We start from the raw sequence: 18,458 nt of genomic DNA on the forward strand, positions 1-18,458 counted from the left end.
ATACTTAGAACAAATAAGTATAACAGTTTTTTTTTTCCAGCTATGATACCAGTATACGAATAGTACAGTGGAAGCTCTTAAGTTCGACAGAAATCAAGTTCGACATTCTATAGTTCGACTGCTTACGTAGGAGAATTAGACACGCCCCTATACGGGCACTAAGAAATGGGTTTGCCATTTGAATGGGAATTGGTTCTGTGTCTTGTAGTGATACTTTTTTCTTACAGGAAAGCAGAATATTTTATTGATTAGGACATCCATATTGATCACTGATTTTAAATTAATGAAATCTTCTTTTTCTATTTGTCTCGTTTGTGAGACGGAACTGTCGAAACCCCCTGTGGTACTAGAAGCGCATACACAAGTCTTGGGGCGGGTAGGAAATGCAAGTACAGTACAGTATTCGTTGATGGATAACCAATAAGAATTTGTATTCATTTCACCGTCCACACCCACTACCCTTCTTGGACTGAACTTTCAATTCTGTTTTGTCGAACTTAGGAGAGTCCACTGTACTTACAAAGACATTAGTATTCATAAAGTATTTGTATTTTAAATAAACGAAATATTCACTAACGCTAATATAATGATCATACTAATATAATATAAAAATAAATATAATATACAAAGAGATGCAAATAGGATGTCGAATTTCTTATATCCTCTCCTTACATTTTGTGAAGTCAGTAGTCATTTAGTATTGTTTAACTTTCTAGTTTTTCACATCTGGAAATTTTCTTCTGGTGATTCAACGTTAGCAGTTGGCCAAGATAATATATCTTCATAGAAATATATTTTTTCGCTGTAACAATCCAATTTCTTAATGTAGTTTTTTTTTGTCATTAATGGGGAGCTTTTCTGAGTATGTCACTCATATTAAAACTCGAGTGATTGTTGTGACAAATAACCTTAATGTATAGAACAAAACAAAACAATGTTAGTACTGTTACAACTGCCGCCAATTCAACAATTTATTGCAGTGCATTCTTTTGGGAATGCTCACAGCTATGGAGTAGTGGCCTTCTCGAACCAATCCGTAGAATATCACATGAGTTTCAGCGGTAACGCTGTATGCTAGAGATGGCGTTTTCGCACGTAATGCGTGTGTCTATCATTACGAAGTCGATTGGCACCAAGAAGTCAATTTCGAAAAAAAAAAAAAAAAGTGGAGATGTCGCCTTTTCCAAATAACCGATTCATTTATTTCCTACAATTAAAAAAACTAGTAATCCTGCTGCAGTGATTAAGGGACGGAATGCTGCTCTTCAGATCCGAGTTCATGTGTGTATTCGTAAGTGAGCTGAAACGGTGATGCGCTGTTGCCAAACTACTCGGACTTTCAGCCTACTTTTCTAATTAACCATACACTTAAAGGGTTAGGTACAGCTTACAGCAGTAAAATATTGGAAATATTCAACATTTTTTCCTCCATTACTATATCTTGTACAATAATGAAAATTAGTATTTGTAAAACATCTACGTCTCGGCCTCTACGTACCGCATGAGGAGGGACGAAGCACTACAGAACAACAACACATCAGATCGCCGAAGATGTTAAAAGCTTGGACAGAAGGGATACCGCAGTCCTGGAAAGAGAAGGGATCCAAACCCTTGCGCTGTGCGAGTAATATTCGAGTAAACTCGGCCTAGAGTACCGAAGGCAACATGCGAAAGCCAAGATTCGGACTTCAGAAGGCTTTAATGAGGCACATTAAATGGAGAATAGAGCGAGAAGTAGTGCGTGTGAAACTATTTACACTTGTCACGAGTGACGTCATAGTATTACAAGAAAATGGGGATAACTTTTATACATAAAGTTAAGTTTAAACGTTTCACATTGAACGATAAATCCATTATGAATATAGGCAACAAAGGACTTTCATAAATTAACTCAGAAAAGCATCTTAACACTGTGCTTGTTCACTATAAATTCCACTTGAAGTCCATGGCTTTTAAACTTAGATCTCCTATAATGTTTCCATCTCTATAAAACTGAATCTAGAGTTAAAGTTAAAATGTAGTCCTAATAAAACTTATGAAGTTGTTCTTGATACATGTTTCTCTCTTTTGCAGTTTGTAATCTCAGGTTTGCTCTCTTCGTACGGAGTATTTCTCATAGGCCTTGATGAGGAAGTAGGAGTTTCACTGAAAGATGCCTTTTGGACACCCGCTATATACACGGTATCATGGTGCCTGGCAGGTAAGATCAAAGTAAATTATTGTAATGCATGCGGACAAATTACAAAGATGCCATATTATTCGATCATGTTTAAGATCTTGCTACGAAAGTTAACATATTTCAGCGGTATCTGTCACAAACATGTGAACTTTATAAAATAAAGAATAAAATAAATACAGTGGAAGCTCTTAAGTACGACATAAATCAAGTTCGACATCCTATAGTTCGACTGCTTACGTAGAAGAATTAGCCACGTCCCTATACGGGCACTAAGAAATGGGTTTGCCATTTGAATGGGAATTGGTTCTGTGTCTTGTAGCGATACTTTTGTTAAAGGAAAACAGAATATTTTATTGATTAGGACATCCATAGACTATTGATCACCGACTTTAAATTAATGAACTCCTCTTTTTCTATTTGAGAATTGTGCCGTTTGTGAGACGGAACTGTCGAAACCCACTGTGGTACTAGAAGAGCATACACAAGTCTCGGGGCGGGCAGGAAATGTAAGTACAGTACTGTATTCGTTGATGGATGACAAATAAGAATTTTTATTCATTTCACCCGCTACACCCACTACCCTTATTGGACAGAACTTTCAATTCTGTTCTGTCGAACTTAGGAGAGTCCACTGAATGTAAGATATAAAAACATAAATGGTAGATTAAAATAGGTTATGAAATTCCAACAGACTTTCCGACTTTATCTTGAAGAAACTGACAAGTAGTGAGTGAGTGAGTGAGTAAGTAAAGCCTATTGAATTGATTAACTAATGCATTATTCATTTCAATTTCATTCTTGCAATTTTTTTCGTTGAATTATTTTTCCCATTCCTTCAATAATTTGGTTACCTTTAAAAAAAACTTTGACTTTAGCAGTTAAATTTTTAGGAAGATGATTTGGCTTTAAAATTTCTAGGATTAATATTAGTAATAAACTATTGCCTATTAAATGTTATTTCTATTCAGTATTTATAGGTTCGACTTATGCAGTATCTACGAGTAATACGCAGCATGAGAGAAAGCCGCAATGTCTACCTGACGGTCCTGTTTCTCTTTCGGTTCTTCAGTTCGAAAAATCATAGTGTTTATTTTAGACACCTACTTCTTTCATGGTTCTACAGTTCAAGAGGCGTTGTAGTGTCTAATCAAAACTTCTGTTTTTTTCTCAGTTGTACAGTTCGAGATGTCGTAGTATTCATTTCGAATACCTACTTCTCTCTCGGTTCTATAGTCCAAAGACTTGTAGCGTCTATTTCAAAATTCTGTTTCTCTGTTGGTTCTAAAATCCTAAGAGAAGTCGTAGCATAATACTTCAAACAACAACTACTTCGGTGAAGTTTCAGTCATGTATTGTCAGTATTGGGAATTGAAAACAAACATTGATAATACCTTAGTCTTGTAGTGTGGAGTAGTAGACACTCGATGTGGTGCCACCCAACCCGCCCTAAATATGTTCCTTACTTATATAGGAAAAATCGTCGTACTTGAAGGAAAAAGGCGGCCATATTCCGTCGTTGTGACGTTATTTGAGGTGGAGTGGGAGAATGATTGCAGTGTCGCCAACTGTGGTAACCATTCATATTATCTTACACCCTAACAAAACATAATCTAATCTAACCTAATCTAACCTAACGTGCTACACACCGATTGTAACATTCCTAACGTTTAGCACACCTGTTGTAACATTCCTACAGTTTCATTTCGTTTGCCGATATTGGCATCCCTGCTATGCCTATAGGCTGGAACTCAAGAGTCATCTAGTGGAAGTGAAGTGAAACTGCGACTGTTAATTACGATTCCGAAGTTGTTTTTGTGCTATCTGCAAGAATTATTGTGTCATTGTAGTGATAATTGCATTTATATTGTAAAATAGAAATTGAAATGTGTTCTAAATTGATTTCCAGCGCCACAATCCCAGTGATAAACGTGTGAATATTCGTTAGGAGTCCGTTGGAAGTGGCCGTAGGGAACCGAAACTTGACCACTACTTCTTTCACAATTTCATAGACCGAAGTCTCAAACTCATGCTTCTATCTCCATTCCATAGACCGGCCAAAAATTATGATATCTATGTAACACACTACTTCTTTCTCGATTTTACAGTCTGAGGATGATTCACGTTCACTCCTAGTGGCAAAATAACTTCCTTTGTTTCGTTCTACAGATCCTCTGTGTAAGAGAGTGTCGGACAAGAGAGGAGGCCAGGGATCCAGAGTTCTCGCCATTATTGGCATCCTGATGGCAGCTGGAGGAGTGGCAACGGCCGCATTGACGTATTCTCCGGTTCTGCAGGCCGTAGGCTATGGGCTAATTGGAGGTAAGAACACACCCACGCATCTCTGAAGACATGATTAATCCCGCTTCAATTTTGTTCGACAATATATTACTGCTAGGGATCGTACTTACTTTGTCTCAGGAGGCTAGAAGATTAAGTATTACTGGAGTTTTTAACTGGACGACGCACTGAATTTTTTTTTTCTTGTATTAGCTCGATGAGAGCTCTATAGCGTTCTTTTCACCCTGTTGACTGTCTATAGAGCTTTAATTTAATTTGTATTATTTTCATCAGTGTTTATTTCTTTTTTTGTATTTACATGTGCTATCTGGTAGGATGGAAGGGAAGGCATTATGGCTTAATCTTGTCAGATTAAATAAATAAATAAACAAATAAATAAATACATAAATAAATAAATTACTTGACTGACGACTCACGCAACTGTTGTTTCATAAAATGGAACGGAACAAAACACGGCTCACTTTAACAATTACACTAATATTTACAATTTAAATTATTTACACTGTGTACACTAGAATATGCTATTATTACTACTTACACTATAATAAAGAATGTAGAGCTATATTGATCAAACATTATTTACACTATCAAGCTTGTACACAGTTTTGTTTATTATAATGCAAGGTGTTTTATTTCATAATATTTATTCATAGTTCTCCCCAAGAGCAGGTCTTTAACTGCAAACCCAGCTTTCTTCAATTTTTTCCTATTTTCTGCCTTTCTCTTTGTTCCACATATGATCCGTATATCTTAATGTCGTGTATCATCTGATATCTTCTTCTGCCCCGAGCTCTTCTGCCGTTCAGTGCATCCTTCAGTAGGCAGTTTCTTCTCAGTCAGTGACCCAATCAATTCCTTTTTCTCTTTCTGATCAGTTTCAGCATCATTCTTTCCAACACAGCTTCGTTTCTTATCCTGCCCATTTCACACGCTTCATTCTTCTCAATATCCACATTTCAAATGCTTCTAGTCGTTTCTCTTCACTTCATAGTAATATTCATGTTTCTGTGCCATGCAATGCCACACTTCACACAAAGCACCTCACTAGTCTTTTCCTTAGCTCCGAGTCGGTGGGCAAATGCGCCTGCAACCTGAGCTATGTCGATGGCTTATTATTTTTATTATTATTATTATTATTATTATTATTATTATTATTATTATTATTATTATTATTATTATTATTATTAAATCATAGATATAGAAAATGGAAATGAAAATTTAAGATAACAATGCCGACTCCCCAATTTTCCTGACAATGAGTGATGATAAAGCGTAATATATTATGATAAGTTGACAAAAAGTCTGTATCTGATAAAACTGAATAATTTGTTTGATTAATCGGAGCGTTAACATTTTATGGAGATAAAGACATTGCAATTATAAAACAAGAAATAAAATAAAGTGATAACATTTATTACATCAACAAGGAAAACGTGATACTCGCTGAAAGATAATATTAACGTTAAACAGTATTCACCATCAACATTATCAAGGATCGAGCATGTTAACCCGTTCCGACTCCTTACAGAAACTGCTATCTCCTTCACATTTGGGGTCTTCCGACACTTCTTCGTCCAGATCAGGAATGCAGAATCGGGAGGGAGAGGGTTGGAAGCATGGGGAAAGCATTGGTTCCCCTTCCACAGTCTGTCGGCGTTCAATCCACAGCACCGGATCGAATCCCCCTCCTCCAGTGTTTTTACCTTTGTGACCTGACTCCAAGTTCCATGTGTATGTTGACATTTTTATATTATGAGCTGTATAAATAATAGACAAGCATCCCCATTCCGATTAGACAAAGCAGTAATTATACCACCATTATAAGATTTAACATTTCATAATAAATAACTAAACAGTAAGAAACTAAACCCAAACCATCTCAACCCAATAAAATTCTAATTATATTAGGTCTAATAATTGAAAACATCATTGATATTACAAATATAAGAGCTAATAAAATAAATCGATTAATATTAATGCTCCACTCATATAATCATCACTAGGGAACGGAATTTGGAGTAGTAAAAGCTAGTATTGGCATCTACGCAGTCATTTGTTTACAACCCTTTATACCAAGTCCTCCCCTTCATGACATATTCGCAGATATCTGCATGTCAACAACAGGTGAACGGGACAGTTGTCGCATAAGAACTTCAACATGCAGGTTTGCAGTTCAGCGTAGTAAAGTGCATGTACAATGCCGAAAGTGAAACCAACTAACAATACAAAATTGAAAGACTATATTTGTAAAAGCTAAGATCGAGTATTAAAATTCAGGAAACAATTCCCTAAATTATCGCTTCCCCCATGTCCAGTTCTTTAGAGATGGGGGTCATGGTTAGAAGCTTGCAATAATTATTATTACGCATATCACCTCCAATCTGTGAAGAAAGTGGTCCAGTCTTTCGATCTTGATGACGCGGCTGCGATTCAAATATGCTAGGAACTGCTAAATGATAGAATAATAAAAAAAGAAATCATGGATATTAAGTCAAATTTTTTATATTTACCGGATGCCATTATTCGATTAGTACAGTCAGGAGTAGAACTAGTTGAGCAAATAAATATTACGAGTACTATTGTAAATAAACTGAGTGCAGTAGAAGGTGAAGTAGGAAAACGTGTTGGTGAAAAAATGAACAGAGTTTTGATTAAAAATGATAGGTATAGTATTCTCAGTCGGATTTCAGATGCACTAACAAACACGTGTCCCAATGACGTCATTCAACACGTGAATTTAATTGACGTATTTTGTTCAATACTCTCCTATTGTCTCTGCAGATTTAGAGCGGAGTTTTTCCATGTTAAAAAATTTCCTTACTTGCAAAAGAGCAAAGTTGTGTTTAGAAAATTTGAAAATGATATTTACAATTTATTATAACAATGCACAGCAGGAATAATTGTTTCATCACCAAAACATAGCATTAATTGAAAATACCATTTCGTTTGGCTCTACATTTTGTTCAACATTTAATGATATTCTATTAGGCTATGTTGTAAATATTGTAGTATTATATATATATATTTTTTTCTAAATACTATAGTGTACGTTGTATACATATTATCATATTTCATGATATTGTAAATAAAGGTTTTAATTTAACACGCTCCTGGCAGAAAAACACACATATTCAAAGTCGAGTTCCATACAGAAGACAACTATCAGCCATCAATATTTCCCCTGACACGCGAGGACGCAGAGATTGATATTTAATTATGTATATTTTTAATGTTGTTTATTGGTGTCTTGTGCGTCGCCAAGAAAAACACATGTAGTTCAAAGTGAAATGCAGATTATGTATGTAGGCCACTATATGTCATTAAACTATTTCATTTGTTTATTCTGAAATACGTTTACAGCACGTTGCGTGCAAGTTTCTATGAAGTGAACTGTACTCGTCCATGCTCTGTGACGCAGCTCGCTTGACAGTCACTGATCATCGAATATCTATACTACGTTTCACCATTCTTTATAATACTCCAAATCCCTTTCCCTAATCATCACGTATGGCTGCCGGATAACAAAGCTGAAGAAGTCTGTCCAGTAGTTTAGGAGAAAATGTTTTGGACGGACAGACGGAGTAATGGACAATTATACAGAAACAGGGACATAATAACAGAAGAAACGTAAGAAAGAACAATGTACTGTATATAGATGCACACACTCTGTATATCATCATGAAAATCTCCAAATAGTTTTTTGCAGCTTTATAAAACTCTGTCTTATGATTCGTACAATGAAAAAGCGAGAAGCTGAAAGATTGCTGTAGCTCTGTAGAACTCGTTTGCAGAAAAACGGCAGAACCTTGAGTCCATTTGTCAGGACACAGGTTTTCGAAGATATCCGACCTAGAAATTTCTGATCGTGTGAGCGAACTTTCTAACGACGTGACATGTCAAAAGCAAAGATTACAGTATGCAAATGGACAAACTTTGAAATAGTCACGCAGTTTTCAATAGGTCATATTATTATCATGCACTCATCAGTCATAGTTTTACATTAAAGGAAAGTAACCACTGAAATCGGTATTTATCTCTAAAGCAAATTAAAAAATTAGGACCCATCCTTAAAGTAATATATTTCTGCATGTCTAATTTAAATACCTAAAATTATAGAATAAAAAACAAAATTGCAGTATTTATTTATTCGTAACTACAGGGACATCATTTTATTTTTACTTACATTTTTATTGTACCTGAGTTTTTGAATGTACAGTTTCCCTGAAAAAGGATGAGACGATTGAATATTCCAAAGTCTCAGATGTGAGACACTGCGCATGATCGGAGACCAGAGCACCGATACACAAGATAACGAATATTGAGTTACTTAAATTCAGACTATTTGGTTTGTTACTAGCATCGTTCCGAAATTCACTTCAAAAACTGCAAAAAATATGATAATATTACGTAAATGAAAGATAAATATATACATAAATCGTGTAGTTAAATCGACAATGGACCTTCATGACTAGATCGACACTCCACACAGAAAGGAAAGCTTTCATGTCGTTTCAATAGCTCAGACGCTAGGACTTCTGCGTGTTGTGTAGAAGAGTGCGAGTTCGATTCTTAGTCTATACAACGATTTTTTGTGTAAATAACGTTGAAATAGCTAAGTAACGTTGAAATAGAGTTTTACAAAGTCCTGAGATTAAGTGTTAATGATCGCAAACAATACAAAATTACAAGTTATAATATTATAAACGTTAATCTAATGAATGCATTTATACACACACATATATACAATGTAAATGCATATATATTAAAAACTAACAATTAAAATGAAATTATAAAAATATATATAATAATAGACAAACTTTTACAAAGGTTTAGAGTCCTTAGGCTATGTAATTTGTTGAGTAATTATTACAATATTTTATTAATAGCTTTCCCATATGTGTAAGAAATGCACTCGCACAAAACAATTTTTGTTAAAAGTATGGCTTTAGATTATTTCATTCTCACACCTTCAGTTAATTTTAACTATTTTATCTACGTGTTTGCAATAGTGTTTAATTTAGTATGCATTCAATTTTATTCATGTTATGATTGAATGGAAAAGCACTGTTGCAGTTATTGACTAATTACATATATTAATACTAATTATTAAATGCATCTGTTAAGTAACCAATTGCAGTATCTTTTGCAAAATCTTGAATGTGTAAGTTGTCAATAATATTTCTGTACTATATACTATAATACGTTAAAAGAATTTGCAATAGATTTGGGATCCTCTACTTTATAATCATTGGTTTTTAGTGAAAAAATATTTTCTTTCTTAGGATATCTACAAGTTTAAATTTAATAATATTCCGAATAGATTTAATTGCATTATCTGAATTTTGTACTTTTCTATTCAAATATATTCTATTTCCCTCTTTCATAATTTTTGATAAATTACACTGTACTCCTTGCAGTATTTAAGAACATGAGTATCATTACATTGCAACTCATTACATATAGATTCTTCTTTTTAATGCATGAGATTTTGAAGTCCCTGCGTTATCTATACGTTTTTACTTTTGAATTTTTTCACAACATTGAGTGGAGAAAATCCACTGAAGTGATTATGAAATTAAGTGAAAAATGCAATACATTAACTCTTAATATCAGTAGTACCAGTATCATATACGTTTTTCCAAGATTCATTTTGTAGACATAAATGTAAATAATCATTAGATACAACATTTACGATCCTTTCTTAGTTTTTAAATTAATATTTTGAAATTGTTCAGTGACATTGGAAACACTTAGGATTTGTTTATCATGTTCAGACAAGCCATTGATTATAGGTTCTGTCGAATACTAATTCAGTCTAATACTGTGTACAAAACATTTATGAATGGCCGTGCTACTTCAGCTTAGATTTAATTTGATTAGTTTCGCAACAGTTGGACTTCCTGTTATATCCTGTTATTTAGATATTTAATTTAGGGTTGATTTATTAACTCTTACTATGCAAGATGCCTCTTATTTCAATAATTCTATATCACGTTAAATAGTCATTGTCTACACTAAAGTATTATCGTCATCCCTCATTTCTCATCGTAATGGCGAACCGACGTGACATGAGACAGCGAGTTATAGCTCTAGTTGAGGCTGGATATGGGGCTAGATCTGCTGGCCGTTTGGTCGGTGTTCCTGGAAGTACAGCCGCGAGGTGGCTTATCGTTACCAAAATTTAGGGGAGGTCGAAAATCGCCCTATTCCTGGGTGTCCGCGGATTTCTTCATTGGAAGAGGATGCTCTTTTATTCGAGACAGTTCGACAGGACCCCTTTCTGACTGCTAACGAAATAAGAGCAGTATCTAACTTTCCCGGCTCTTCACAGACTGTGATCAGCAGGTTGAGGAATCGCGGTATTAGGAGCCGGAGGGCTGCGCAAATGGAAATATTGGGGGAAGCACAAGCTGTCGACCGTCTTGCCTTCGCTACCAATCGAGTGGATTTCGATTGGAGAAATGTAATTTTCTCCGACGAAACAACCATCTCGAGTGATTACGAAGGTCCTGTCCGTGTCTATCGTGAGGATAGTCTCCGACATGACCAGCGCTATGTGCACCGACGTGAAAGATCGGGGCGCTTTAGCATATCGTGTTGGGGGTGGATGTCTTACGATGACCTGGCGTTATAGAAGCATCTATGGCCGGTTTAATGCGGGAACTTACGAGCACATTCTGGAAAATATATTCGTTCCCTCCGCCCGAGAACGTTTTCCCGAAGGAACATTGCTCTTCCAGCAGGATAGCCATCCCGTGCACTATGCTGCAAGCATTCAAAGATGGTTTCAAAGGAGACCCGAGATCGAAATCATTAATTGGCCTCCATAGTCACCTGATTTGAATGTCATCGAAAATTTATGGGTGGAATTGAAAAAGAGAAGGATAGTCCCTATGCCCACCGACGCCCTCGAAATCGAGACGAATTGTGGGATCAAGTTGTTGACACCTGGGAAGATCTCGCCTGGGATCAGAACTTATTTCACAATCTCGTGACATCCATGCCGGATCAACTTAGATCTGTAATACAAGCTGATGGCATGTGGACAAGATTTTAAGTTAACAGGTCTATTTTTGTTTCTTATTATTTTTGTTTGAGGAAGAATACTTTTAACTTCCAAGTAAGTTTTATTTATTTTTTTTTTTGACGAGGTTCAGCCAACTTGTAAAACCCAGAAATTGGGCATAAATTATTCCATATTTTTCGACAAATTAGACAGTCGAGGAACTCTGAACAAATTAATTACACCTAAAAAAAAAGTTTTACCCGGGATCGAACACGAGACGTTTCGGTTATACAGCGGAACCAACACGCTACTACATGAGCTACCGAGACAAGACAGTGACAGCAGCAGTCCAGAATGTAGATCCCTTAGCAGGCATTTGCCATTTGGTAAAGTGAAGCAATGATATTTTGTGACTCGAGCTATGTTGTGAAATCCTGGCCTTAAATGGCAGTCTTCTTCGTGATCCTTATTCTGGTCCTTGTCCTTGTTGTGGTCCTTATAATAATTCTTGTACTATTTCTCATGTTATGTATCATTACGTCGATATCGAGTGAACCGCGCTGTAGAACTTTAACTTCCGACGACCAAGAATCGTCTCATTCTTTTTAAGGGTAACTGTACTTCACTTCCACCCCTTCTACTAATGAAGTTCAACCGTCCTCCACACAGATCCAAGACCGCATATACAGTCATAGTAGCCTTACGGTCATAGTAAACAGTACGTTCCAAAAATATGTTCGTGTTTTCCACTGACGAAAAAGCTTCCAATATTGAATCATTTTCGCACAGGTACTGTCGTCCATTTGCCTACGTCGCATCCCGGTTTCCCCTACTTGCTTCTATTCGCCTCTCTGTAAAGGCTAGTGGCTGGACTGTCTTAGCTCTTTTCTGAGAACATTAATTTCTGTTAGGAATTGGACGTCTACGTAATATTATACACATAGGCCTACAATTGTTTAAAATAACTTAAATAAAAGGGCCTCGTTAAGTAATTAACTGTCACGTGATTTCCTCCCTTTCTACGACCCTGCGACATAACCACTTGGGCGGACAGTAGATAGCATGTCTGAGTAATTTTATCTGTGAGGGTCGGGCAGAAGTGAATATCGAATTTACAGTACGTAAGGTACTCTTTTATAGAGTAGGTAGAGAATTATTTCTACATGAGTTACTGATACGAAGTACGAACCTGGTAATTGGAATTAGGTACAATAGTCTATAGTGTGATAATATGCACATTAGAACTTTAGCCTGTATCGAAATGAACGGCCACCATTTTAAAAAATGTGTTTAAATATCCATATTATGATTATTTTTCAATTTAACTTCATTCTCTATAGTGTACGCTAATGTGCTGTAGACAATATTTGATATTTGATATATTTGATATTTGATATATTTGGTCACAGCACTTCTTTACATGTAATGGTGTACCTCACATTTCTGTATCCGGTGCCACCTGTAGACAATATAATATACACTGCATAATGAATACGTCCGCATGGACAGCTCAGTTCGTGCGTAAAACCACTTATTGTTAATACTGTACTGTATTTTGATTAAACAAAAACCTATGAAAAATATAAAACTCAAAAGTGTGATATTTCCTAGTTTACGTAAATGGATGAACTACTTTTCTTCCCTCCTATACCTAGTAAAGTGATTTGTTTGTATATTACGTCAGTATCATCGAACTCCAGTCGTGGAAAAGGGTAGCAAACGGTGTTTCCGGGTCTCAATCGTTGATCCAAAGGTATAGCCAGATTAATATTAGAAATGTTAGTAAAAATAAAATGATGTCCCTGTATAATCCTGCGTTTGGTTACCTAAAGCCTTCAAGCGATCAGCAACAGTGTCGGTATGTGTGGAGTATAGATCGGCGATACCGTCCCTACTACACAGTTCAGGTCTGCTGTTCAGTGAACATGCGAAAAAACAACACAAAGCTGCTGGGAGCTTGAAGATCAGTGCTATAATATAAGAAATCGGTAGTCAGCATTTCATTAAGAAATACAAACCTGTATTTCATCAGAAAAAGGAGAAATGTTTCATTTGAAACACTTCAAATGTTTAGTCATTCATCGTAATTTGTAGAGACTCGTAAAGCACACACTCATAATTTATTTTATTTTAAGTTTGTGCTGACATTTATTTTTTCTAATTTGTTAATTTCAACTTGTAATTAGATCTAAAGTGCCTAGATACGTTTTACTTATTGTAAAAAACACAGGTAAACAAATTCCGGACAGCATGTAGCCATGACGACTAAAATTTTTATGTTGTGCCTAAATTGTTTAAAGACTTCGATTTCTGTTATGTCATTACGACTAATATACGTCATAATCTTAATAAAAGCGGTTGTAGGTAGAAATTCGAATGAGCTTCTTAGATTAATATTATCACATTTGATGCGCATCTCAAGATAATGTCATTACATAGCTTCAATGTAGAGCACAAAGCGTCCTTGAGAGCGTGTGTTTACATTGCATATATGTTTAATATTACTGAATATATTTCAGCAAAATTTTTTAGTTTTGTCTAACCGTGATAAAAAAATTATACTCTCTCTGTTCCAAAATATGGTATAGAAAGATGTCATTAATTCTGTTACAAAATATGGTATACATTTGTTAAAGTTCCCAGTAATATAATGCAACTTTAATACATCTTCAAGATACTTATTTGTTTGATAAATTAACATAAGGAAAACGTAAAAATGAGGTAGGCCTACATTTCATTCTGTGTGATGTCAAATTAATAAAAGAAAAAACAAACATTGTTTTGAGAGAGGAAAATTAACATAAAAACTACAATAAATTATAACCCGTTTTTATACGACTGTTGAGCCTTAGATTTTCTATTCAAAATTGACTGGATTTGTGTTAGTTTTCTGCAACAGAACATCACAGCAGGTGTTCATAATGAACTATGTAAATATTATAGTTTGATGCACTACAGAAGACTATAAACATTCGCAACTGAACTGTCTGACAGTTCCTTCATTACTGAACAGAATACCACACCGCGAAACATTACGTGGGTGTATGCGCATTAATCAAACTTGTTTTGTTTGTTACTATGCCATATTTTGGAACGGTGAGAGTATTTTATTACATATAAGCTGCCTTTAAATAAATACTTGGTTATTGCCATAAAATCAAAGTGGTATTTTGTACACGAGTACTATTCCTATCGTTCACCGACTTACAGACATAGATGCACGAATAAACATACCTATGTAAACACAATACCGGAGCGTACGAAGAGAGACCACAACATGAACTGTTGACTCTCTCCGTAAGAAGTGAAACTAGTATAATCGACGTAGGCCCTACACCCAACTTGTATTAAAAGTAACCAAACGTAGAACTCTATTCATAACACACTACAGTTTGATCATATGTATATCGGATGAGGTATTTAGAAGGCGTTACCATAGTATTTTTTTGTTTAATTCGTAAATAACTCTTGTATACATGTAACTCTCATCTAAATCAAATTGTTGAATTCTTTGTAAGTTCATGCATATGTATATATACATTTTGCTGGATGAGTGGAAGAGAAGGCCTTACGGCCTAATTCTGCCAGCTGAAATAAATTATTATTATTATTATTATTATTATTATTATTGTTATTATTATTATTATTATTATTATTATTATTATTATTATTATTATTATTATTAACACGTCATTTTTAGTTTCAGAAGAAAATTCCTCAGACAAAAGTTGTTTATCTTGATGTGTGGCATAAAGTGAATATGATAGTTTTCCCATGGGTGGAGGTTTATAGGAGAATGAAAGTCAACTTCGCTATTTTAAACTAATTGATATGTTTTATTATTTACCCTTTAATAATGCGTTTGACGACTCATACAATGCACATGATGTTAGAAGTTAGAGCAGCGGTGACCAAAGCGGGTGTCGTGATTACATCATGTATTCACAGACATTCAAACGGGTACGAGAGTTTCCTGTACATTGTTGTGTGTGTCATTCACGTACTGTAGACAAGCAGTGGCGGTATCATGTCGCTCTACAAACTCTGTCTCTACAAGCAGTAAGAGGTGCTTTCGTAAAGAATGATGAGAAGGAGAACTTTTTTGTCGTTCTGTCGGACAAAATGTAATAGGCTATGTTTACTTTGCTCAACGGTTCAATTAGGAGTATATAGAAAAATTAATTGCCACGCTGAATAATGTATTATCATTATTATTATTATTATTATTATTATTATTATTATTATTATTATTATTATCATTATTATCATTACTGACCACTAAGTATGTGTTTCTATAATTCTTCTGTGCGTGCATCAATATTGATATTTTTTAGATCTTCTTCCTAGAAGGATAAAATTATTAGGTTTTATCTCAATTTTACTCTTCTTAATCTTTAGATGAGGGTAACTATTTATTAGTTATTCATTTAATAATAATATTGTAGAAAAACTGATTAAATATTATGTGCCAACGAACTGTTAAACGCCAGGAATTGACAAGTCTTAAAAATGTTAAAATGTTATGTTTTATTTAACGACGCTCGCAACTGCAGAGGTTATATCAGCGTCGCCGGATGTGCCGGAATTTTGTCCCGCAGGAGTTCTTTTACATGCCAGTAAATCTACTGACATGAGCCTGTCGCATTCAAGCACACTTAAATGTCATCGACCTGGCCCGGGATCGAACCCGCAACCTTGGGCATAGAAGGCCAGCGCTATACCAACTCGCCAACCAGGTCGACGACAGGTCTTAAATCATAGCCAAGAAGAGAAAGATGAGATAAATAAATGTATGGAAGTCAGCTACCTAATGGGGTTTCAAATATCTCGTGCTCTAATAGAACAGAATTTCTCGAAAGAGTAATGATTAAAATAGCTTAAATAACTTGTCCATAAGAAGTTTTTAATTTTGAAAAACTACGAATTTCTCGACCAAGTATCGAGAGAAGAATTTAGAAAATTCCTGATTATATTCAAGAGGAAGGTTAAAAAAAGAACCAAGAAAAATCTTATATTATTCACTGGCTCTTGATGACAGCAGTGACATTACTGACACAGCAAAGCTTGAGATTTTTATCGGCGGGGTTGATCAAAATGTTAATACAGGAACCACCACTGGTTGTAGTTTTCATGCCAAGTACCTTTCCGCCGTCTCCTTACTTCATAGGCTGTCTGTCGCATGTAATCACTGCAGCTCGAGTTTTGGTCACCGCTGAGTTAGAGGGTTATTTGAAGTCGTTGAAGGTCAATGATGAGCAATACTTTTATCAGAGAACAGATTAAACATTTCGGTAACAGGCTTACATCATAATACGTGTTCAAAATGGTGACCTTGATCGTTGATACATGCTGTAAAGCATTCCGTGCGGACAATACGGCACGTTGAATTTAATCTGGACTTATCACAGAGCAAACTCTTTGTCTTCATGTCTTCGGGACTCGTTGGTACTTCTTGGTAGACTTAGTGTTTTAATTTTATCTACAAATAAAAGGACATTTGTGTTAAGTCTGGCCATTGTATGTGTCCAAGATTAGCTTGTTCATGGTAAGTAAATGGGCTTCATCCTTAAACAAAAACTTAGTCAGGAAAGTGTCATCAATGTGCAATTACCGTAGAAACAATTTGGAGAACTGTAACCGATTTCGAAAGTCACCGACATGCAGCTGCTGATGAAGTGAAATATGGAAAGGGTGGAATTTGTTCAAATGTAGTATTATTCGCAGAACACTTCTTTGACTATCTCGAGCTAACATTTGGATTGTGTACCACATCTGCTAATATGGTAATCGCATTTCTCTCATCGGTTGCTGTCTTTGTCGTTGGCGTCATATCCAAGTATTCATCACCTTCCAGCTGAGGTGTGGCACGATCAAGACATATTTCAGAATACAATGCAATTGAATGTTTGTTTGAATTCGATGTGTTCAGTTCGAACCGTACTGTACGTACAACAGAGCAACCAAGTAGTTAATCAGTTTCTTGAAATAAACTATTTTTCTTATTCATCTTCAGCTATTTTGAATGATCCTCAAAACACAGTTGTTCTATGAGTAATCAATGAAACATATTAGTCCATTTCTAATAATTAAATTGACTTTCGTTTCTCCCTTATAATTCCACGTATGGAAGAAATATTATGTTCACATTATATCCCTCTTCAAGCCAAGCAACTTTTGGCTGAAGAGTTTTCTTCTATCACTAAAAATGGCCGTGTTTTTACAGGTGGCCAGTTTTAAGTGCCTCACCCGGTAGAGTAATAATAATAATAATAATAATAATAATAATAATAATAATAATAATAATAATAATAATAATAATAATAAAATAATAGTTTTATTTAACCCGGCAGAGTTAAGGCCGTAGGGCCTCCTCTTACACTCAACCAGGATTAAAAGTTGCTTACATAGTTGAACATAAAACTGTATCGGATTTAAGCAATTGCATATAGATACGATTTACGTAATGAGATCAAAAAAGGTAGTTAAATAAACATTTACCTAATAAAATAATAATAAACACAGTGAAATACATATCAATGTTGTTAGAATCAAAATACGAATCACATAAAATCAAATACAATAGGCCCTATACATAAAGAAGAGCCGTCCAGAAAGTAAGTTTCTCTGGAGTCGTTTACAGAACGAAAACACAATTTCATGGAAAGATTTATTGGAACAGATACAGCAATTGTTCAACTATTTTTCAACATATTCCCCACCGGAATTGAGATATTTATCACACCGTGGTATCAACTTTTGTACCCCCTGTGTCTTAGAAGTCTGCCGCCTGGAATCGGAACCAGTGTGAGACAGCCGTCTGCACTTCTCTATTGATCCCACGTTATGGCAAATTTCTCAATTCCCGTAGGGAATACCTTGAAAAATAGCTCAACAATTTCTGTATCTGTTCCAATAAATCTTTCTATGAAATTGTGTTTTCTTTCTATAAACGATCCCAGGGAATCTTACTTTCTG

At 35.3% G+C, this 18,458-nt stretch overlaps 1 protein-coding gene across 1 annotated transcript in view; it reads left to right on the forward strand.

Moving 5' to 3' along the window:
• LOC138694632 (uncharacterized) overlaps positions 1-18,458 on the forward strand; it is a 50,157-nt gene that overhangs the window by 6,561 nt on the left and 25,138 nt on the right. The window contains exons 2-3 of the mRNA XM_069818548.1: positions 2,074-2,200; positions 4,346-4,498. Of these exons, the coding sequence (XP_069674649.1) occupies positions 2,074-2,200; positions 4,346-4,498 (280 nt within the window). The remainder of the gene's footprint in view (positions 1-2,073; positions 2,201-4,345; positions 4,499-18,458) is intronic.

The sequence above is a fragment of the Periplaneta americana genome, chromosome 2 (genome assembly GCF_040183065.1).
Source record: "Periplaneta americana isolate PAMFEO1 chromosome 2, P.americana_PAMFEO1_priV1, whole genome shotgun sequence".
NCBI classification, from domain to species: Eukaryota; Metazoa; Arthropoda; class Insecta; order Blattodea; family Blattidae; genus Periplaneta; species Periplaneta americana.